Raw genomic sequence first — 24,652 nt, forward strand, 5'->3', positions numbered from 1 at the left:
TTTAAAAAATACTTATTTATTCATTTAGGCTGTGCCGGGTCTTAGCTGCAGCATGCAGGATCTTTTAATTGCAGCTTGTGGGCTTCTTAGTTGTGGCATGTGAACTCTTAGTTGCAGCATGCATGTAGGATCTAGTTCCCTGAGCAGCAATCGAACAAGGGCCCCCTGCGTTGGGAGCATGGAGTCTTATCCACTGGACCACCTGGGAAGTCCCTCATCTAGATTTTAGAATCAGCTTGTCAGTTCCGTAATGATTAATGACACTGAGCATCTTTTCATGTACTTGTTGGCCATTTGTATATCTTTGGAAAAATGTCTATTCAAATCCTTTGTTCATTTTTTTTTTTTTTTTTTTTTTTTTTTTTGCGGTACGCGGGCCTCTCACTGTTGTGGCCTCTCCCGTTGCGGAGCACAGGCTCCGGACGCGCAGGCTCAGCGGCCATGGCTCACGGGCCCAGCCGCTCCGCGGCATGTGGGATCCTCCCGCACCGGGGCACAAACCCGCGTCCCCTGCATCGGCAGGCGGACTCTCAACCACTGCGCCACCAGGGAAGCCCCCTTTGTTCATTTTTTAATTGGGTTGTTTGTTTTTTGTGCCTTTTGTAAGAATTCTTTATATGTTCTGGTTACTAGGCCCTTATCAGATGTATGACTTACAAATATTTTATCCCATTCTGTAGCTTGTCTTTTTACTTTCTTGATAGCATCCTTTGATGCACAAAGGATTTAAATTTTGATGAAGTCCAATTTATCTACTTTGTCTTTGGTGTCATATTTAAGAAACCATCACGCCTCCACAGTCATTAAGCTTTTTCCTTTTGTCTTCTTCTGAGAGTTTAATAGCTTTCATTCTTAAACTGATGTCTTTGATCCATTTTGAGCTATTTTTTGTGTGTGGTATGGAGTGAGGTGGATGTCTCTGATCCACCTTCCTTCTTTTGCATGTGGATATCCGTTTGTCCAAGAACCATTTGTTGAAGAGACTGTTCTTTCAGTGAGTGGTCTTGGCCCCCTTGTTGAAAAATCAGTTTGCGATGGAAGTATGGGTTTTGTTTCTGGACTCTCAGTTCTATTCCATTGGTCTGTATGTCTATCCATGTGCTAGTACCTCATACTAAATTTCAAGTATACTTTATACTAAGACATTTTAAAATAAATACATAGCCAGTAAAATTGTGAGTTCTTGTGCTGCCTAAAATCACCTCACAGACTGCTGGTGGTACGCTCGTCACACTTAGAAAACACTATCTCTGCACATTTTTAGGAAACATGTAGTTGCTAATCATTGTGTAGCAAACCAAGGCCCTGATGCTCATTGTTGCATTTATTGAAAATGCTTGGCAGAAAGCCTTTAGCGGGTGGCGTAAGAAGACGTGGGGTGAGGTACATAGGTATCGGGCAGAATGGTGAAATACAGAGATAGCTGCCTTTATTGTATTAATTTTCTGAAAATTATTATTTAGGGGAATGTCCAGTCTTTCTATCTCATGACTAAGACAAAGGTCTTAGTTTTGAGGAGATTATGCCTAGGTAAGTGTTAAGCCTATTTGCTGTAGAAGGTAAAGCATGGTCTATGTCAGCCCTTTATGCCTTTGTCACTCTGGGACGTCCCTGGGGTGCACGGAGCTTGGAGGGTAACAGACGTTGCAGGGATTGCAGTAATGCTGGCTGGCCGCTGTGGAACCCCGGTTTACCCTCTGGGGCAGGGGTAGCAGGCTTCTTCTGTAGCGCCAGATGGTAAATGTTTTAGACTTTGTGGGTGTTAAGGTCTCTGTTGTAACTTTGAATTGCTGTCGCAGCCCCAAAACTGCCACAGTAATACGTAAACCAGTGAGCGTGGCTGAGTTCCATGAAACTCTGCTTACCAGAAAGGCTAGACCCTAGTTAGTTGACCCCAATCTGGAAGAAAAAACAGGAATGAAAAGGAAAGTTGCATATTATAGCACTTTACTTTGGGGTAAACCTTCTATTGATATATAACATACAGAGAAGAACAGAAATTATGTTCAGTTCAGTGAATTTTCAGAGCAAGAACTTTCTCATATAATCAGCACCCAGATTATATGGGTTGTATTAATAATTCATATAATTATTTATATAATTTCTTAGGTTAAGAAATGGGGCGTTACCAGCACCCTAGAAACCCCCATGATGCTCCGTGTACTTACAATCAGTACCCTCGTGAGACTAACCCCTGTCCTGATATCTCACAGCCTAGATTTTAGTTTTGCCCATTTCACTTCAGAGTTTTACCTAAAAAATCTCAGCTGTGCTAAAACCTGAATGCTGACAAATGTGGGAGGAGCAGTAGAAAATGGGAGAAAAGAAAGTAGAAAGGAATTTAAAAAAAAGTAGAAATGAGGGGAAAGAATGGTGGCGATTAGGCAAGGTGGTACCGATTTGAAGTAGGGGGGTGACTCTCAGACTTCCCAGACGCCTGCTTGGTGACTTCAGCGAGCACTGTGGTGTCAGAGGGTGACAGAGTGAGAGCAGGTGGTTGATGGTTAAAGAGCTGGGTTCTTGGAGGAATGTAGGGAATGATGGAAAGAGGGAAGTGAGGCTAGTGCCTGTTGAGGGCAGAGGATGGGGAGAGCAACTCTATTTTGGAAAGATTTTTATTCAAAACAAAATAAAAACAGGTTAAAAGTTTGGGGTTTAGTTACTTTAGAAATTGAAAATGCCTCATCAGGATTTATGGATAGCTGAGATCTTAAATGCACAGTGCTTGAGAGCTTCAGCCGGGAGATGCGAAGTGGAGTTAAATCCCTGAATGCTGTAAATGCAGCAGGTTTTGCTGGAACTTGGCGTCACATCGTAGGCATTTTGCGTGGAAGAGATCCACCTAGGTTCTTCCAGTTGGGGTTGTGGATGACCTTCGCCATGCAGATAAGCTGGCTGGTCTGATGTGCTGGGCCCGTTCTGGGAAGAGCAGTTTGAAAGGCAGCTCATCTTGTCCCCGCCGTTACATGCCAGGCCTGCCTGTGGGTAGTTACCATGGGAGAGCGTGGTCTGGAGTGATGGGTAGGGTATTGAGTAGCAAGGACGAGCATTAAAGAGGTGGCCGTGCTCCGAGACGGTTGATGGGCTTTTGTCCCCATGGCACCAGGAAGCGTCGTCTTGTTTAATCTGCACAACTCCGTGATAGGCTGTATCATTTTGGGGTGGTAGAGACACAACTATTATTATATACTGTTTAGAATCTCTGTGTAAAGAGTTAAACTGATTTTGAAACTGGTCTTCAAGTTTTTCTCAGGGAAGCAAAGGTGCTCAATTTCTGATCTTCGTACACCGGTTTTTGTTTAATTTTGATAGTGAAGTGGAGTTCTTGGTGGTGGGAAGGTGAGCAGTTGAGGAGAGCGGTGGGCCTGTGTGTGAGGCGATGTGTGTGTGAGGGGACGTGTGTATGGGGACAGTCTGGGTCCTGCCTGGGGTCCTGCCTCCGGAGGCTTCCTTGCACCAGTGAGATCTCATGACGACTCCTCCCCGGTCCTCTCAGAGGGCAGAAGCACATAGGTGAGAAGTACTGTTCTGGATGAGCTCTTAGATTTGAGCACTGCCAAATGCAGGTGGCTCTGTGCTTATCCCCATTCTGTCTGGGGGAGCAGTAGGAATATGTGCGGCCCAACGTCTCATGTGAAGTTCTAGCTGCCTCTTAAAAATGCAGCCATACTCAGGAGGACTGATGTGAATTGATCACACCTTAACCTAGATCCCTAGCCCCTTAGAAATCCGGGGGCCCTGTGGCTGCAGAGACCGCTCACCCCCAACAGTGGACACGTGCACATGCGTGTATGTTGGTGTGTAGTTTTCTTGGAGTTGGTGGATCTCCTGAAGCCCATTCTAAGGATACGTGAATTTCAGAGACCTCTTTCTGAACAAGTACTCTGGAGACCAGACATGTGAATGAACTTGAAGAGCTGGTGCCTAATTGGGGTTGTTTTGAGGCCTAGGACTCTCCCAGAAAGGGCCAACCCTGAGCAGAAAGAGAGCCGAGTGTGGGGTTAGCACCCCCCAGCCCTGGAGAAAGGCTTTGCTCTCTCAGTGCCGAGAGAAGCAGCCGCGAAGCAAAGTGAAAGTCTAGAGATGCTGTGGACTTTAAAATTAGACTCAACGTGGAAACTAAAACATGTTTTGTTTTTTTCCTTCCCAGTTACACTGTAATTTGAATTGTTTTAAGTTTGTCTTTGGACCAAATTAATATTATGTTATCAACGGCGGGAAGGGACGTACTGAAAAAGTCATTTTATTACATTTAGAGCTTTGTTAAAGAGCGAAGTCTTGCTGCTTAGGATAAAACTATTTTCTAGAAAAGTCTTAATTCATAAGCAAAATGACATCATTTTTCAGTTTTAAATGTACAGTTTTTTATCTCAGGGGTTTATCTATCAATTGCAGTTAATTAAATCAAATTAATTCTCATTTTTAGATAACACATTAAGTAGTTTCAACATAGAGGCTATGAAAATTGTTTCATTCTCCATCCTGAAATAGCATTTTAATTTTGCGTTTTAGAAATTAAGTTGAGGGGCTCTTAGTGTATTCAGGCTTTAGGTTAAAGCACTACTGAGTTCTTAAAACACAGTTGTCAACAGATATCTTACTTGTGCCTTTAGTGTTTCTTCCCATACTACAGACTTTTCAAAAGGGAATAATGTGTCAATTAATGTGGTCCCAGCAATCATTTTATTTGGGCCTGGGGAGTCATACAACATTTTGTTATTAGTTTGGTGTAGAGATTTTGAATGTATGGGCTTTGAATGTGGATAGAGTTAAGAATAAGTAGAATAAAAATTATGTGTATCTTTCCCTTAGTAGATCCACTTTGTTTCTGAATGAAGTTACAGTCTTTTGAATTACATCAGTGTTTCTCAAAACTGGAATCGCTTTACTGGAGGATCTGCCGGGAGGATTTTTTGGAGTTCTTGTCGGCTTTCTGCATCCGCTTCTGCTCTGTCTCCAGCATGGTTTCACCCCACCTCCCATCGTTGGAATTTCACAGCTCTTGTTTTAAGCAGATTCTGCTGTAGACCAGGAGGACTGTTGGCCAAACAGGGGACTGCAGGCCATTTGCTCAGAACAGGCATGTAAAGGTCTAGAGAAAATGCTGGAATGCTGTGTTCCCCACATGGACGTTTAAGAAATAGAAGACATTCCTGAGCTTTATTGAGTCTTAAAATTAGCCCCTCACCCTACTTCCAAATTTCTAATATTTTGGGGTCAAGTTGGATACAAAGAGTTGTACGTGACATATTTCTGTCTTTGTCTAGTTAATATGGATTGTATATTTGTGCCGAAATTATAAGACTTGGAGTATTATTTTCAAGAATTGAAGACATTTAGGAATCTTTATTTTATGAAGTTCTTGGTAAATTTTTGTGATTATTGCATATTTGTTCTTGTTTGAAAATACTTTTAAGTTTATAGCCATTTACCTAAATGTAAGCACACTGTACACTAGGAAGCACACTGTAAAGCCTGAGGACTGTTCAAAGCACTGCAACTCTTTACCTTCCTAAAACCGTAACTATGTGAGAGAACAAAAGGGTTTGCTTTTTTGACTTTATCTTGCTTTGCAGCAGTTTTCAAAGGTAGATTGAATTAGTGCATCAGCTTTTATATTTCTACTCGAGTTTTGTTTACTGAGTGATTTAAGAAACTGCGTTACTGATGAATGCTCAAAGTGCCTTAGAGGAGAAGGCCTCTGTGACTTGTGGCTTAGAAATAGTATTGAGCAGGCAGGCAAGGCTAAGAGACACGGTGGCTTTTGTGCGTCCTTGAGTGGGAATTAAGCCTCAGGAGTTTAGTTTCAGGTTTCTGACAATCCTGTTAACAGATGTTAGAATCCTGTAGTCCCATGTCTCAGTCATCTCAGCATTTCTCATTTCTAACTTAAAAACATGTCCATTAAAAAAATTTAAGGTACCATTCATTTCATCTGAAATCTCTCATAAATCTGATATAATGTGGTTTCGAAACAATAACCAAATAATTTAGTTTCATTTATATGCTGAGAATAACAACTGGTATTTATTGTTTATACTTATGCAATTTTATAGATGGAGTTTTAACATTGAATGCGGAGAACACTAATTATGCCTGTCAAGTTCCGAGCTTCCATAAATGTGAAATCTGTCTGCTATCTTTTCCAAAAGAGTCCCAGTTTCAACGCCACATGAGGGATCACGAGCGAAATGACAAGGTATGTATTTTAAAAAGGGATGTCAGAAATGTGAGCGTTGAAACTGGAGGAATTGTGAAAATCAACATGTAAACATTTTTCTTATTCCTAAATTGTGGAACATTCCGTATTATGTAAATAAATATTTTGATGTTTTGTTTTTAGTTGTAGTTGTATTTCTACTCATCATTAGATAAAGAAAGTGAGAGCTAGTCTGGTGAATCTAATGAAGTTATTTATGAGTGGACAAAGAAATAATCTTAAAATATGACTTTCTTCAGTAGTTTCAATTTCCCTTATCTTTTTTCTCACTGCTGTGGCCTCTCCCGCTGCGGAGCGCAGACTCAGCGGCCACGGCTCACGGGCCCAGCCGCTCTGCGGCATGTGGGATCCTCCCGGACCGGGGCACGAACCCGTGTCCTCTGCATCGGCAGGCGGACTCTCAACCACTGCGCCACCAGGGAAGCCCCAGTTTCCCTTATCTTGGTGTGTTTTTCTCCAGCAGGCAGTGTTACCTTTAAGTGGTCTTGCATTTTAAGAAGGTACTTGAGATGTTTTAGATCTTATTTCCGCAGGGAGCAGTGCTCTCTTGAATAGGGATTTGAACTCTCTTGCAAGTGTGCCCCTTGTGGGGTATGTCAGGCGTGTTAGTGTGCTAATGGAATGAGCTGCCTGAGAGTTGGAAAGTGGCAGTTAAAACTACAGTGAAAAGAGTGATTGCCGACTTTTCTCTAGGTTAGGAGGATGTAAGCTAGTGAGCCATCTGAGACCAGAAAAACACCAGGGATCTCTTTTCTGGAGGACGGGATCTGACCAACTCCAGCCTTACTTTCGGCATGAATGATGCTGCTGTAACTATGATAATGTGGTACTGACACCAGTACCGGCTGGCGTTACTCTCCCAAGCTGAAAAATCTGAAAATACTGACCCATTAGGGTCTTGATATTTACAGGAGAAATACCAGTGATTACTTTATCTTTCTACTAGTAAGTGGCAGAATACCTTCCATTTGGGGGATATTTTAGATGAGGATAAGCAACTCTGTTAAAATCTAGTGAAAGTTTTCACAATTACTTAGTTTACTTGAAGTGATTTTGTTTACAGCAGTGGAGTTGTCATAAAAGAAGGGAAAAAATCCCACCCAGTGAGTTGAAGTGTCTCACTTTTATTTTCATAGTGGCTACATTCTGATACGTTTATATGCAGCATTTCTTATTAGAAATATTTTCTACATAGATGTGGTGTCTCCTTACACTCCTTTGAGAAATACTGTAAGGAGCTTTACTGTGTCCGTTTTGGATTTATTGACTTCAGGTCCAGAAGGACTTCAGAAGTTCCTTAGAAAACTTATCTGTGGATTATGGTGCTTGTTAATATTTGAATGACATTCATTGTGGAAAGATTGTGTTTCAGTGCTTCTCGACTTTTTTCTCCACCTAGCCACATCGATGTGACCAGTGCCCCCAAACCTTTAATGTTGAGTTCAACTTGACACTTCACAAATGTACCCACAATGGGGAGGATCCTACCTGTCCCGTGTGTAACAAGAAATTCTCCAGAGTGGCTAGTCTCAAAGCACATGTTATGCTGCATGAAAAGGAAGAGGTAATTATTTCAGCCTATACTTTGTTCACGGATTTTTAAAATGCATCTGATCCTTAGGAGGATGGTAGGGTTAAACTAGTTTTAAAAAGCCTTTGGTATAGGTTTCAAGGAGTCATTTATCATTAAATTTGCCTTGGCTAGTCTTCAGGTCACTGGTAAAGTGTTTATTTCGGGGTCATGTCAGCACCTTGGGGTAGAGACATTTTAGTGTGTAGTATATTGTGGGGATCAAAGTATGTCCACAGTGGCTGGCAGAGGTGCCCCGCACTCTTTTTTTCTTAATAAAAATTAACTTTTTTAGGATTCTGAGTGGTCAAAAGTAAAGTTTCTGCCTCTGAAGATGGTAGAATCTCCTTGCTTGGCTCCTGGATCCCCTGACACGTGGGAATTTGGGAGAAGAGAGGAAATTCATGATGACCCAAAGCAGTTTATGCACCACAGTGAATAGTCCTGAAAGGTCCACAGGCCTAGTCTTGGGACAGAGTGAAGGATGACAGGGACGTGCCGCTGGTGTGCACCAGAGAGGCCTGCCTGCTCTTGGGACGGGTGGGCTCACTGTGACGTATACATGGCTGTTGCTTAAAGTATTACCCCCCATTGTTACCATAGAAAGCTAGGGAAATGCAAATGTAAAAAGCAGTCACCCAGGGATAATTACAGATAACTATTTGGTATAGTTTCCTCCAGAGACAGAAAAACATACAGCGTTTAAATTGCATATATAAAATTTGCCTCCTGAAAATGGAGTTTATTATACTTTGTATATCGGTTTGTGCCCTTTTTTTATGTCTTTAATTTTTTATATAAAATAATTTATTTTTATCTTTTAAAATCTTATTGTATAAGTAATACATGTTTATTTTGGAAAAAGTTAGAAACTAAAGATTAACAAAAGTAATGTAAAAGAACCAATAATCACACCAGTGGGAGAGAATGCATATGCAGCTGACCTTTGAACAACGCGGGTCTGAACTGTGCGGGTCCACTTAAACGTGGAGTTTTTCAGTCAGTATGTATGACAGTACTACGTGGTGCGGAGTTGGCTGACTCCAAGGGTGGGGAGCCGTGGACGTGGAGGGCCGCCCTGAGGTTATGCTCGGATTTTCAACCGCGCGGGGGCGGCGCTCCAGACCCTGGTGTTGTTCAAGGGTCAGCTGTGTAGTCTTTCAGGCTTTTTTTTTTTTTTTAGCTAGACATATACTTCCCATAATAGTTTATATACTTAAGGATAGTTTTTTTTAGTGCAAATACATAGTTTTGTAACCCACTCTTTTCCTTTAATACATTGTGAATACATCTTTTCCTCTTTCACTTACTGAATCATGAGTGTTTTCCCCATGTCACTATTTTAAATTGCTTTATTAAAGTCTTCAGCATCTGGATATAGCATCATGATATTTTTACCATTTCCTTTATTATTTAACCTTTAAGTTGTTTATACTTTTTCAGTATTATAAACAGTACATCTTTGCATGTATCTTTAATCGTTTCATTAGGATAGATTCCTAGAGTTGGATTTACTGAATTAACAAGGCTTTTTCAAGTTCTTTATAGAATGCCACGTTATGTTTTCGAGAGCGCATGCTGCTTTATACCTTCTCCTGCAGACTGCAGGCCTGCCTGTCTCACTCAGCTGTAGCGCTGTCCAGAAATGGCCATTGTTTTCGTTTTAAAAGGCAGAACGTGTTTAATTTTGGAATAAGTTCACACAGTGAGACTCAGACAGCAGAGAAAGGGTTAGAGAGTGAGACTTAAGTCTCCATCAGGCCCGACTTTCAGTCCTCCTCCCAGGAGCTGCCTGCACAGCGGTCTCTTCTGCATCCTCCCAGGGGCTTTCAGTGCGCGTACACATCTCTGCATCCCCGGTAATACCACGCAGTAGCAGTATTCTGTGCTTTTTCTTCAGTTGGCTCTGTCTTAGGTATTGTTGCAGCCGCGGCATGGTGTTACACTGTATGCGTTGTGTACACCCGTGTCATAATCAGCAGGTCTCTGCACAGGTTGTTTCTGCCCTTTGTGTGTAGCTGCAGTGAGCAGTCTATTCATTGACGGGTTCTGGCTCTTACGATTTGCTTAGAAATGCTTCCCAAGTGTACAATCACCATTTTTTAAAATCCCACCGTGTCTTCTAATGCAGGTCCACAAGATGTAGGGCGCACCTGTATTTCAGAAATCCTGAGTTCACACTCATTCCTCCAACCCCAGCCCCTCCGTACAGGGCGCCCACCTGCCCCCCAGTTCCTGGTTGTGTGTCCCTTCCTCCACGGCGGGGCGGGGCTCCCAGCAGTGCGCACGCCCCTCCCCTCGTGTGCTCGGTGGTCCTGTGTTAACACTGGAAGTCGTTTCACAGTTGCTTGGCCCAAACCACTGTACCTGAAGCGCGTTCCGGATCTGAGGTCAGTACAGGGTTGTTGCATTCGTTTGCTTTCTCTTTTAGGCCCCCTTCCCATTCTTACGATCTGCGGCCCTCAGTTTACTGCCCTCCATTAGGGTCGGGCTTGTAAGACCAGAGACAGCCCCATGCAGGCAGAGTAGGGATTGAGGGCCGGGGAGGTAGTCTTTGAACATTAGGGTAGTAAGTAGTAGCCGTCAAAAAGGAACAGACAAGGGGCACTCAGGAGACTGGCTCCTTTCTGTCACCCTGCCCCATTCCTGGGGCCACGTTCTTGGTTTTCAGTGTGACTTTGCTGTATTTCTCTTTGTAATGATAAACAAATGTTTGTATGTTTCTTATTTTACTTTTCTGGTTTATTATTAATGTGGACTTTAGAATTTTGCCTAATTAAAAATTAATTGGTATTTTAATTTTGATTGTATTAAATTTTTAGATTGTTAAAGGGGAGAATTGAGCATGTTTAAAATATTGAATCTTTATTGTCAAAATACTCAGTAATGTTTTGTTCAGATGGGTTCAGCACATTATTTAAATTTGTTCTTTTTTTTTAAAAAATATCATGTAACGGCTCTTTCAAACATGTATTATTTGTTATCTGTCTATAGGAAATCAGTGCATTTTTGTATATTGGTTTTGTAGCCTGCTGTTCTACCAGATTCTCTGAGTTTTCAGGTGTACAACCTCATCTACAAGTAATAATTAGGTGATGAGATTTTTGGTTTGGTTTTGTTTTCACCTAGTACATGGGGGGTTTTAAAGTAAACCAGATCTCACCCCTCGAATTTTCGAACAATTTTGAAATAGTTGCAGGCATCATGTTACTACTGCACCTCTAAATACTTCAGTTGTATCCCCTAAAAACAAAGACACTTTTCCTCATTATCACAAAACAGTTACCACACCCAAGAATTTAACGTTGCTGTAATAATCCATCTTCAGACGTCTCCATCGGGAGGGGCAAGGACTGACTTCCTATGAGAGTAGGTGGAGAAGGGAGTTGTGAGCGGAAGAGATACCTCTGCCTTTGACCCTAGAAGAAAAGCGTGAGGACAGGTTCGGGTGGACAGGGGATGCGGGTGTGACAGTGGGAGTCCAGGCCCTTCCTGCTGGCTTAGGGCAGCTTTCCCTTTCTCCGTTTGCAGCTTCCGTAGTCTCTGTGTCTCAGCAAGTTTTCCACTGAGCCAAACGCTAAGAGTTCTTTTTCTGAAGCAGTTAAATCTAAGAGGTCCAATAAGTATTTATGTCTTAAGTAACTTAGTAGCCATTTGAAAAACTACTGTATGTAAATTAGGTACTTTGTAGCTTTTTAAACCCTGCAATTTCCTGTTTCACATTGATTTTCACTCATTCCCTGCTTTTTAACCACAGCGACTACTGAAAGCCAGCTTCACAACGTTACGATGTCATTGAAACTGAACGGTATTGAGCCAGTCGTCCGTGTGACGTGGGACGGTTGTCGAGGGTCATGTGTCTTCCCTTGAGGGCGTCTGCTGTCCCTTGGCCCCTGCGAGTCTGTTATGGTCACTGCCGCCTCCCTCTCGGGCTGGATTGGGGCTGCAGAACCTCATTTTTCTCTGTGAAATGGAGACGTTGCCTTGTCTTCACAGAAGAATGAGGTGGTGGAGAGAGGCATGGGTGTGGGAAGCCTGCTTTTGGGAAGTGGGAGCAGAGCCTGACCAGGGACAGATACGTGGGTTGTGTTACACGTACTACAGGGGTCGTGGCTGCGAACGGATCTGTGTGTGTTGGGTGGGAGGGGAGCATGTGGCTTCTTCACAGCGCCCTTCAGCCCGGTAGGAGGTCAGATGGTTGTTTGCATCAAGGTTCTGTGATGGGATAGCGAATGAGTCAGTTGTTGGCAGAGGGTTGAAACGATGTAACATGCGGTCTAGGCCGCATCAACAAGGGGGTGAAGCCTGGTGTGTGTGTGTGTGTGTGTGTGTGTGTGTGTGTGTGTGTGTGTGTGTGTGTGTGTGTGTGTGTGTGTGTGTGTGTGTGTGTGTCAATCCTCAAGGGGGCTCACTGCGGTGGGTGGGGTGGGGGCAGATGATTGAAGCCGTTCCGACTGTCCTGGCGCCCCGGGTGGACCCAGCCCTGGAGGTGATGGCATAGGGCGGGTGTGCCCCTGAGCCGGGGCCCCGCACCTCTGCCAGCCGCACACCACCGATGCAGGCCAGCGAAACTGCTGTGCTCCATCCTAATGCTTCTTCAGATACACCTTTAAAAATTTTCTCTACCTCCTCCATGACTGGAAAGAGAAATAACGGTAATTCATCATTTCCAGACACTCTTAGGTTTTTATACATTATTTTCAAAACCTTCCCTTCATTCTGTTTTCTCTTCCACACCCTTTGTCCAGATTCTTTTCCACACTGTCCCCCAAGTGGAGCTCACAGTCTCTGATGTCTGCCTTTATACCGTTTCCTTGTATCGGTTGCTCGTTGCTGTGACGTCGTCTCCTGCGGTGGCAGCCCCGTCACGCGCAGCAGCTGTGGCGGCAGCTTGGGCAGCCTGGTCTCATCTGCCTACTTGCTGCAGTGGTGACGCTCCAGCTGTCTTTGTCTTTCACTGTTGTAGGAGCGTAAACAGTTCATAGTTTCTGGCTCCAGATTTTTTTTTTTCCCAAAAGGCCTTTGAGGAACATAAACAGTTCATAGTTTCTGACGCCTAGTTTTTTTTTTCCCCCAAAAGGCCTTTGAGAAGCGTGTATTTTCTGAAACCAGTTGACTTTCATTTCTATTACTACTAACCTGTCTTCTATTTTCTCTCTTGGAAAATAACAGATTCTCTCTTAGATCAGTAAATAATCACAGGAGAGGAACAGGGCTGGAATAGTCAGAAGGGAGACTTTTGTGTAACTGGTTTGAAGCTGGGGATGGAAACCGTGAAAATGCTTTATCTTCTGGCCCTTGCGCCACTGTGCTGCCGGGGACAGGGCTCTGGAAGTTGAGAAGTGATATTCAGTAACTTGACCTTGGTAACCCCATGCTGAACAGGAATTCAGGACTAGCGGTTTCACATGAGCAGAACAACGACAACAAAAAAGGTTTGCAGTGCTTATTTCTGATGGGAAAATGTGTTGGCAATATGTAAAAAATCGGGTGCTCTTTTTAAAAAAAAGGGTTGTGTTCGGGTGCAGGTTGGGAGTTTTCCTCTCTCACCTAACAGTCTGGTGTCGTACAGTACAGAGCTGGTGGGGTGGCCGAGGTTGTCCGGGACCCCACGTGCTCTGCTCTCTGTGAGTGTTTCTTGTACCATGTGGCTTACAGCGGAAGGAGGGAGGGAGGGAGGGAGGTGGCGCGTCTGCTGTGGGAAGGCCAGATCCAGAGGTGGGCGGAGCATCAGCCTGCTGCCATCCTGTCGAGCGGAAGGGGCACGGTCGCCACACAGCGTGGTTAGTGTTAGGAAGGTCGGCACACAGCCGTGTGCTCAGCTAAGAAACCCATCGTCGTATAGAAGAGGAATAGATACTGGAACACAATTATCAGTCTTGTCCATGTATGTTAAATAATGCATTTTAGCTACCTTTGCCTATTTTGTGTTTTCATTTCTTAGTTAATTGATTTGAATGTGGTATATTAGTATCGACTACAGGAACAATTCCTTACCTTTAGTTGCACTTAAAATTAACCGATAAGAATCCAGCTAAGATGAAGTAGACCCTTTGTGCCCCTCTTACAACTGAAAATACACAGAAATCACACAGCCGAGAGATCTAGAGGCTCCTGAGGGCGGGAAGAAGGGGGCGGGAAGAAGGAGGCGGGCAGCTGAGGGACTTGAGGAGCGTGTGGCAGCGAGTCCCCTGAGCTGCTTTTTTGCCTGCTGTACACCTGGACAGGGTGCTGGAAGAGCCTGCAGCCTTCTGCCAGCAGGCGTAGATGAAAACACGCCAGAAGATTAGTTGCCAGCAGCCCAAACTGGGAAGAGGGTGGTCTCACAAGAGAAAATCTTGTTGACGCTGCCAACCCTATTCCAGCCAAATACCCACTGAAGAGCTCGGCGGGGCTGGGAGGAGAGCGATGGTCTACGCCAGCCTGCTCTCCTGCAGTCCCCTGCAAGCAGATGGCCCTCTGCTCCCCTGACCCCCGGGATCCAGTAGGGAGCTAATCTTGCATCCGTCTCCTGGCGGAAGGAGGTGGCACCCAGATCGCCCCCCCCCCCCGATGGTGTTAGAGAGCCCAGCTAGAAGCCGGCCTTCCATCCTCTGACGGGTAGAAGCAGGGCGTGTTCTGACTCCCCGCCTGTGTAGTCTCTCCACCGGCAGCACCAAGACTCAGCCAGGTGATGTGGGATGGACCGGTCTGCACGGGGCAGAGGGGCCCTGTGAGGTGGCCCTCCACTCCCCAGCTGGTCCTGCCTCTGAACAGGGTGACACCGGCCAAGAGATGAGCCCAGTGGACGGTGATGGAAACCAGTGCTGCTGGGGCTCAGAGGAGGGCGGTGCCCTGTGGGGTGGGCTAAGGTTTCTCTCCTGCGCTGAGCGCCATTTTGAGGCGGACTCCCGTGGAAAGGAAGAACGGCTGCTGAGAAAGCCCGGGCAGGGGCAAGGACAGCGCTTGGGCATTGGAGCCTGGGGGCTCTGGGAGAGGGAACGGGGTACAGAGAAAGGTCGTGGGTGGCCCCGGGGGAGGGGCGGCGGAAGGGCAAGCGTTACGGGGTGAGTAGCCTAAAGGCGGTTAGTATTTAGCGTATTTTATACTCTGTTTGACTTTTAAAAAGTTATTATATCTTCAGCCAGGTGGGGGCTGATAAGAATGCCATGTTTCCCTGGATGATCTGCTGGCCACTTAGCGGTCACTGGAATTCCCCCAGGACCGCCAGCTTCTGGGGCAGGCACTAGCCACCGCCTCTGCCTAGAGGGTCTGCCGGGAGCTCCGACTGCGGGGAACGCGGTACAGTGGGCGTCCGCCAGCCGCGCACAGGCCTCGCACTCCCCACTGAGACTTGCTCGAGGTGCCAGGTCCTGGGCAGGGAGGGAGGCCCGTCCCGGCTCCTGGTCTGGCTGGGTGTAACACAGCGGCAGCACGAAACTTTCCACCACGAGATCTGTTCGGTTGTGGCCCAGCATGTGCTTGGTCCTGCTTTCGCAGTATGAGCAAATTGTACATAAACCAGAGTTCCCACTCGGAAAATTCTGGTCAGTTTCTGAGTAGTATCCATGTAGATGGCTCCTGAAATATACGAACCTGTCATTTGGTGAAGAAGTACCTGAAAAGAGGATGGGTCTGAGCCAAAGCAATGAAAGAGTCAGGGGGCGGGTGGGAGGGTAACAAGTCAGGGTTTATCCGTGATTGTAAGTCATTAGTGAAAGGAGAATCCCTTGCTGTACAGATTCAGGGTGTGGATGCCCCCAGTGCTACACTCAAGATAGGCAGCAAATTTTGTTAGGTGGTTTTTAAATTTTTGACAGTTCCCAAGAAAGAAATTTCTTTATTATCAGCAAGATACTAACAAGATAGTTCATTATTTCCTTAAATTATTATATAGTAACACTAATTTAAAGTTACTTAAGTTGGCGTCGTTCTTGGATTGCTCAAAGTATTCCATTCATCCTGTCTTTTCTGCAGAGGATGCGCTGAGTAGTACCAGTGAACAGCCTCATGTTAACGCTGTTTCCATGCATTTACGAGACTGTCAGGTGGAGTACTTAGGAGAAAGTCTGATGGGAAGAAATAGCTATATATTTCGTTGTTTGGAAATAATAGTTTATTCTCATTGACAGGTTACACTCATTCTTTTCCATGTTTGGATCATTTAAATAAATAATTGTATTATAGAAGGTCACATGAGTAAACTCATTGAACTTTGTACTGAGTCAACAGTTCATTACTGAGTACTTCCTCTGTGCCAGGCACCGTTCAGCATCTTACATGCACCGTTGTACTTAACTTTATAACAACCCTGTGAGGGCAGGCATTGCTGTCACCACTGTTTCACAGACTTTGAGTGGTCAACACCCCCAGATACACACCGCTGGTGACCGGCAGCCTTCACGTGAACCAAGGCCCAACTCCAGAACATCTGGACCAGCGCTATCCTAATTGAAATTTGAGTAATTTAAAATTTATAGTGGCTATATTTCCAAAAGTTAAAAAGAAAACAGATGAAATATATTTTATTTTAATATATTTATGAAAATATATCCAAAATATTCTAATTCAAATGTTAAAAGTTGAGCTATTTTACATTCTTCCTTTTTTTTTTTCAGTAAGTCTTTGAAATCCTGTGTGTATTTTATACTTATTCCATAGCTCTGTTCAGGTGCTCAGCCAGGCACTTCTGGACAGAGTCGCGGACCTCTCGTAATCGACTACCCGTAAACCAGATTGAAAGAAGGATAGGTGTTTCCGTTTAAAAATTTACCAGCTGTCATTTTGTTTTAAGGTAGTCTATTAAACTGTCACCTTAATTTAAATTCTTTCCTGACACTTTTGTGGTATTGAAGTCATTCTGCTTCTCTTTAAAGTTTTCACAGCAAAGATGGACAAAATGCCATTTACCCAGCAGCCAGTTTGAAACAATTCGCTTTGCTCGGAAATTGTATTGTTCTCTCATCCTTTTCCCTATGTTTCTATCAGGAAAGAAATCATTTTTATATGTTCATATTTGGACATGATGATATTATTTGTTGAGAGGTGAAATAGTGTTTGTTCCAGAGGAAAGCATCCTTTGTGTATCAGCCATTTACAGTATGAGTTCTTTCAAGAGGTGATGGCTCTGAAGTGTTTGCTCTGCTCACGGGCGGTCTTTGCCTTTGCAGAACCTCATCTGCTCTGAGTGTGGGGATGAGTTCACCCTGCAGAGCCAGCTGGCCATCCACATGGAGGAGCACCGCCAGGAGCTGGCTGCGAGCCGGACTCACGCCTGCAAGGCCTGCAGGAAGGAGTTCGAGACGTCATCACAGCTGAGAGAGCACATGAAGACACATTATAAAATTAGGTGTGAGCCTTTTCTTGGGCTAAAAAAATTATACGGTACCTTAAAAATGGGCATGCTTTGCTATGACTGGTTACACATCTTGGCTGCGTTAGAAGCAAGAACAGGGCAACTCATCTCACGTGGTGTCGGGATGTCTTTCGTAGCATGTGTTATGTGTTGTGTCTACAGTAGGACAGAAAAGGTCGAAAATTTAAATGTCAGACTGTATGGATAGCCGTTTTTAGCTATATTATAATGTTAAAAGGTATAGAACAGAGTATATTGGCAATACATTTTTATGGGCAGGCAACAAGGTGTGTGGAGAGGATTCACAAAGGCCACATTCGCACGCTTTTTACTGAATTGGTTTATTTATACTACCTATTTGGAACTTACGTGTTCAAACAGTTGCTGTGCTTAGTGTGTATATAAATATATAAGTAAAACTTCATTTAATCCTTACAAACAACCCTTCAGGCCTGATACTTTCATGTCCCCATTTTGCAGATGAGAAAAGGTAGACTAGAGAGACCAAGTAACTTTCCCAAGGGTTTACAGCCGTAAGTCAAGTGTTAGGGATTTAAGCCCTAGTAGTCTGGCTTTAGTGCTCGTAATATTAGCAACCACGCCTGTGTTTACATACATAGATACATTTATTCCTAGTAAAACTTAACATGGCTTCGAAATTTTGTATTTGACCTATTCCTGATTATATATTTTTTACTGCTATTTCCTTCTCTTAATGATATGAAATGCAGAGTTGTTCCTGGCCCTTTGTGCTAAGTTAGCCAATGGTGGTGATCAGTGGTCACACTCGTTGAGCTAATCTCTACAGCAAACTATAAAAGCCCGTATTGATTAACTTTTTAATGACAGTATCATCAGTTTAACTTGCCACCCTTCCAAGCTCCAGTATCTAGGAGCTATCTGTACTGTTTAATAACAAGCACCACCACAGCAAAAGGTCCCACACCAGTTAATAAAGTTTGTAAAGTGCCTGAGTGTTTTGTAGTATTTATGTATTCTCTTTGGCATTGTGTTTTGGAAGCGTGGACTGAACATCTCCATATGATCAAAGTTCTCCTGTCTTTCCCACTCCCTTCATATTGCTGGTTGTTGACTAATGTGGTTCCCACCTGATGCTTTGTTATTTCGGCGATTTTTAAACTCCCCAAATGTAACGCATGTGTCCTATCACACTAGATTTTTATTGTGATGACGTTCTAGCACAGGCTCTTTTGATTGTCCCCGAAGGTCTTGGAGAGGCAACTGAAGGTGCGTACGTGGTCACCGCGCACTAGAGCGCGCCGGCCCCTGGGCCTTCCAGGGGCCGGGCAAGCTGCCTCCCTCTCGCGGAGCTGCCGTTTAGCAGGGGAGACAGACAGCGGCCAAGCAATCGGATTAGCCGGCGCAGGCTTCAGGCAGTGGGCGTGTTGAGAAGGAAGTAGGATTGGATTCACCTGGGGTGACGCTCCAGGGATGGGCAGTTGCTGAGGCACCTGTCGGATGTAGGCCTTTCTTAGGATGGCCGTTTGAAGTGGGACCCAGGTGAGGAGCAGGGGGAGACGGCCCTGCAGGTCTGGGGGGGCATTCTGGGCCTGGTGGGTGGGGAGGGGGGCAGTTGCCACAGTCTGAGCCGCAGGGGGAGGCCGGTGTGATGGGAGCCGGCTGCGGGGTGGAGTGGAGCTCACGGGGCTGAGTGCGAGGCGGCCGGGTCTCAGAGCTGGAGGGCGCTGAGCCCATCCGGGAACGCAGGTGTTACCCCAAGGGCCGCGGGAAAACCTGGGAGGGTTTGGCCCACGGATCTGGCTGCCCAGCCTTCAGGCCGCAGCCTGACTGCTGTGTGGGTGAGGTTGAAGCAGGGAGACCCATGGATCGGGGCCACAGAATGGCGGTGCTGCTCTCAGGCCACGCTGGTGGCTGCAGGGTGGAGAGACGGGAGCTTCTTTGGAGGTGTTTTGGGGTGAGACCAGCAGCTTCTGGAGATGGACTTGAAGTCAGGGGTGAGGGAGAAGGAAGAATCCAGTGTAACTTCTAAGGTTTAAACTTCACAGCTGGGAGCTGCCGTCTCCTGTTGTGGAAAGGAGCAGGCTGAGAATTAACAGGGCTTCATTTGGGACTGACTAGGTTTGAGGCGCCCGGGAGCCTTCAAGGGGTGTCAGCTAGAGAGTTAGGTGCCCAGGGCTGCTGCACAGAGGAGGAGTCCGAGTTGCTGGAGATCATCAGCATCTAGGAGGAGCCTGGAGCAGGCAGCACACACTCGTGTCGACGTAGAAACCACACCTGCACAGGTCTGTGTTTGATCATCACAGGGAAAGCTTTATCTAGAAGAGACATTCCGACTCTCCTCCTCCCCAACCAAAAAAATGAGTTTTATGATATTGATACACAAAACTAATCCATGGATGTGTGTGTGTGTCCTACACACTTCTATGTGATTGATTTCTCATTAAAGCACATTCTGATGGCCAGTCGGCCTAACCTTTCCCATAGGATTTTGATTTAGAAGTGGTGGCACAAGGGATTCGACTTACTGAGTATTTTCCCTCTACTTATACTAGGGTGTCAAGTACAAGGTCTTATAATCGGAACATTGACAGGAGTGGATTCACGTATTCATGCCCACACTGTGGAAAGACGTTCCAAAAGCCAAGTCAGTTAACTCGGCATATTAGGATACACACAGGTACGAGATACATTGACTTTTGGGTGATTTCCCGTGCGACCTTAAGGGAAGAAAAGGTGCTTTAGAGCCAGCTAGACCTGAAATTTAATCTTGCCTTTTCCATAGTTTGCTGATAACCTTGGTGTTACTTGTGAGATTTTGAGTAGGTAGTGAGACGTGTGAGTCTGCGGCCACAGGGGAACGTTCTGCCTGGAGGGGTAGGTTCGGGGTCTTGAGTGTGGGTAACTTAAGTATTTTCTTTTAATCCGTCAGATGCTGGCACAGTATGGAATGATGTTTTGATCATTTTTCTCCCTCTCTAGGTGAAAGACCATTTAAATGTAGCGAATGTGGAAAAGCTTTTAACCAGAAGGGGGCGCTGCAAACTCACATGATTAAGCATACAGGTGAAAAACCCCACGCCTGTGCCTTTTGTCCTGCCGCTTTTTCTCAGAAAGGGAATCTCCAGTCACACGTGCAGAGAGTTCACTCAGAGGTAAGCGTCACACTTGGGGGTGTGGTCCTCACAGGTGTGCAGTACGTCACAGGCTGCACGGATGGCTCTTGAGTTAAGAGTGAACCTGAGAAATTCTCCATTTTAAATGTAGACGAAGAATTTGTGCAGAGCAGACCCTGTTTAAAAAAATACATATATGTGGGCTTCCCTGGTGGCGCAGTGGTTGAGAGTCTGCTTGCCGATGCAGGGGACACGGGTTCGTGCCCCGGTCCGGGAAGATCCCACATGCCGTGGAGCAGCTGGGCCCGTGAGCCACGGCCGCTGGGCCTGCGCGTCCGGATCCTGTGCTCCACAATGGGAGAGGCCACAATAACACACACAGACATACACACATACATGCAGACACACACATATACACACACACAAGACATACACACATATACACACACAGATATACACACATACATACACATATACGCAGACACACATATATATACACACATTTGAACCTTTCTGGCCTATTATACATGGGAGAAATATAAAATACTATTTTTTGTCTTTTCACCAACAGTATTATACCTTTGATGAATAAATGTTTGGAAATAATCATAATACCATTCTTAGTTGTGGTCCGTCAATCTGAATGTTAACCTATGTCATCCCTTTAGTGAACCTGAAACAGACACTTCCAAGTGTAAGAAATTGAGAGACAAATGAAATTGAGGAGAAAGTATTTTTCTGGTGCTAGTATTGCTGACCTTGCATATGGGCCCATTCACATTTTCTATCAAACAGAGCCCTGGTCGGTGTATTTCCCTCCACACTGCATGTTAGCTAACTATTTCAGCCAAACTGATGTTCCTAATTTTTTTGTTGTCTCCAGGTAATACTGATTTGCAAACTCTGGAAGTATTTCTCTTAAATTGGTTCAGCTTTGCTCTTATTATTATTTTTTTAAATATTTATTTATTTTTGGCTGCATCGGGCTCTTGGTTGTGGCACGCAGGCTTCTCTCTGGTGGCCTGTGGGCCTCTCTCTAGGTGCGGCGTGCGGGCTCAGTAGCCATGCGGCATGTGGGATCTTAGTTCCATGACCAGGGATCGAACCCATGTCCCGTGCATTGGAAGGCGGATTCTTAGCCACTGGACCACCAGGGAAGTCCCCACCTTTGCTCTTGTTAATTGTCATGATTTGGTGTCTTATTTAGTCTAACTGTAGATTATGAAGAAATATTTAAGCAACACAAATACTTTTATCATGGATCATTTATTTTATATAACTACAATACTTTGGAGGATGAAAAGCATCACATTCCTAAAAGCATATGTATATCTTTTAATTTTTTCCTTGGAGTAAATCCTTAAGTAACACTAAAATGAAGAAAACCCTACATACTTCATATAGTTTGTAAAGAGACTGAGAATTTCATATGCAGTGAAGTTGCTTTTAAAGACTAAGTTTTATTATCTAAGACCCAGAGACACTAGGAAGAGCATGTACGTATTCGTGAGGTTCCCTTCCGACCTGAGAAGAACAAATGTGGGCTGTGTGAGTGACTCTCGTGGAGCTCCCTCTGTGTACAGGTTGCTGAGGAATAACAGTCCCAGGCGTCCTCGTTGGTGCTCCCGGCTTTAGGAAACCCTTTCAGGGAAGGCCGGGGACTCGCCTGCCCCCAGCCTGGGGACACCCTGGGACCTGCGGTGGGACGGGAGCAACCTCTAAAGATTGCTTGTAACATTATCTAATCCTGTGATGAGTCTAAAGCCGTAAAGTTCATTCTTAGCAAGGTGCTAGGTGGAGTGGAGGTCTTAGCCAAGTTCAGAGCCGGCTGGGCTTGTTGAGTAGTGCAGAGAGGACACTGTAGGTGCTTCCTCTGTGCCTGGGTGGCCCTGTTCCTGATATTGCCTTGTAGTCCACTCTTGGCTCTGTCGTAGTGTTAAAAAGTAGTCACTATTAAAAAAAAAACCAAAAAATGCAGTCACCGCCGTGGACGATTGGACTTGGTGATGGAAAATGTATACATTGCGTGGCCATCCATCCTGACTTGTATGTTCAAGGCTCAGAGTAAAATTATATCTAACTGTCTGGCCTTCATTATTGCACACTGTGCTTAACCATTTAAGAAGTTGAGAACATGTCAGACATTTTTTTACTAGAGCACAATAACTGAAAACTATGATTTTTCACTTAACCAGTTCTGATTTATAGAAAAGACTGAAATTTCAATTAATCTCATACTGGCAATATTGATTAAAGAGTTGGGTCATTGATTCTAGACCTACCTAACTTATAAGAAAAGGTATGATAAAGGGTTAGATTATTTCTGTCATTTTAATTGAATGATAAATTATGATTTGCCATAATTTAAATATTTTAATCTAACAATTGTAAAAACTTCTTTTTTCTTTTTTAAGGTCAAGAACGGCCCTACCTATAATTGTACAGAATGTAGTTGTGTATTTAAAAGTTTAGGTAGCCTGAACACTCATATCAGCAAGATGCATATGGGTGGGCCACAGAATTCAACAAGTGCTGCAGAGACTGCTCACGTTTTAACGGTAAGCTTAGTAAGCTGGTTGATAGCAGGTGTTCTTTTACCAAAATCTGTCATCTTAATTATGACCTTGAAAATTGAATATTATTTAGAATAGTATTTAGCACCGTAAAGATGCTATGGAAGTTTCCTGTATGGAAGTACGGTGCTACTTTTGTTTGTTTAATGAGTGAAAGGAAATCAAATTTTTAAAAACTTTAGAATAATATTAACGTGATTCTGATTTATGGGCTGTCATCTGAACCGGTTAGAAATAAGACAAAATGTAATCATGTAATCATTAATTTATGAAATTGTAATTCCTATGGTCAGTGTTATTGATGATTATTATTGAATATTCTTTATCCTTATGTTATACTTTAAGAATCACGTCTCTCTTTAAAGTAATATTTCTCCAGGTCTACTGTGACAGTGATACTTTTTCCTGAGACCTTGGACTTCTGGGAAACTCAGTTGTATTTTTCAGTACATGTATTTGAAATTGTATGACCCCCAAACACACCCCCTTTTACTCCTTTTTTGTAGGCTTTCATAGCTCAGCCTCGATCTGCTACTTCTACTACCCTCCCAATTGATCATAAATGGCAGCATCTAAGCATAGAGTTTGGTGTCCTAACCAACAGCAGAGACTTTGGACGTACAGGTCTCGGGAGTGTTGAAGTAGCTCATGAGTGCCGTCAGCCGATAGTCTGTGTTCAGTCAGCAGCTGCCTCCTCCCAAACTAGAAAATAGGCCTAGTTTGTATTTAGTTCCCAAGCATGAGGTTCACATGTAGTGTTTACTTTTTCTTTTCTTTTCTCACAATATTTGCAGCTTAGGATGATTGCTTAACTTACTCTTGATCAGGGAGGATGTTGTAAAGAAGTTCTAAAACTGGAGAATAATTAGAGTCTAATAATTATGTCTTAAATTCTATTTTGGACTGAGTATTTTTTAAATAAAATTTTCAATGTATAAATCAAGCAAATATTCATTTCCTTTGGCAGTATGCGAATCAAATATGTAGATGCAGTGAATTACCTGGAATGATAATACAAATCATTTTTAAAATTTATAGTTTCAGTAAAAAACAGAAAATGTAGTATAGGGGTTTGGAAACCTGTGATCCACGCCACCTTTCACCCTCATCTGCGTGTGTAAGAGCGCTCTGTGTCAGGTTATACGTACTGTTTCTCAGGACTGTCTAGGGGTCAGTGTCCAGCCCCCTGAACACTGTCTCATTTTGCCTCTCCCATTTTCTAAATCTTGACCTTTGTGCTTTACTTTGGAGGGTTTTTTTCAACTTTATCTTATAATTCTTTCCTTGAATTTTTTTTTAAGCTAGTAAGGTTTTTAATTTCTGAGATCTTTCCTTGTGATCTGATTGTTTCTTTTTGAAGATACTCTTTTCTGGTTTGATGTACTTTCCTTTGAAATCTAATCAGCATTTTCTCTTAAAAGTTCTCTTCTAGTCATTGAATTGTCTCTCTTGTGCATCTCCCCACTCCTTCTTCTTTCAGATGTCTTATAGTTCTTGGTTGCCTGCATTTAAGAAGGGGAGCATCAGGAAACCTGCCTCTGAACTTTTTATGTGTGAACAGAGCTGGTTGAACTCCAGGGTTACTTATAATTGGCCAGGGAACCAGCTCTTAAAATTGGGGTCCCTGGTGGCAGAATGTAAACGATTTTTTGTTTAATCTAGGGAACTAAGGGCCACAAAAGGTGCCCTAGCTCTCCCCAAATAGTTTTTTCATTTTTATCTCTTTTAGAGGCAATCCCCCATTTTTTTGCCTGAAGGTAAGTGCCTAATTGCCATCTTTTCTATGGAGGAAGACGGGATTCATTGTCAGTGATAAGTATTTTAATTAATAGACTTTATTTTTTGGAGCAGTTTTAGGTT

At 44.0% G+C, this 24,652-nt stretch overlaps 1 protein-coding gene across 7 annotated transcripts in view; it reads left to right on the top strand.

Annotated features, from left to right (window-relative positions):
• Positions 1–24,652, top strand: part of ZNF236 (zinc finger protein 236) — a 102,143-nt gene that overhangs the window by 7,979 nt on the left and 69,512 nt on the right. For 6 of the 7 annotated variants that reach the window (XM_060310166.2, XM_060310160.2, XM_060310159.1 and 3 more), the window contains 6 exons: positions 6,057–6,199; positions 7,620–7,784; positions 16,940–17,118; positions 19,659–19,783; positions 20,086–20,258; positions 22,634–22,777. In XM_060310166.2, the coding sequence (XP_060166149.1) occupies positions 6,057–6,199; positions 7,620–7,784; positions 16,940–17,118; positions 19,659–19,783; positions 20,086–20,258; positions 22,634–22,777 (929 nt within the window). Of the gene's footprint in view, positions 1–6,056; positions 6,200–7,619; positions 7,785–14,376; positions 14,461–16,939; positions 17,119–19,658; positions 19,784–20,085; positions 20,259–22,633; positions 22,778–24,652 lie in introns of those variants that run through there. The other variant, XM_060310163.1, reaches the window with a different exon arrangement.

This window comes from Globicephala melas, chromosome 13 (assembly GCF_963455315.2).
Source record: "Globicephala melas chromosome 13, mGloMel1.2, whole genome shotgun sequence".
NCBI classification, from domain to species: Eukaryota; Metazoa; Chordata; class Mammalia; order Artiodactyla; family Delphinidae; genus Globicephala; species Globicephala melas.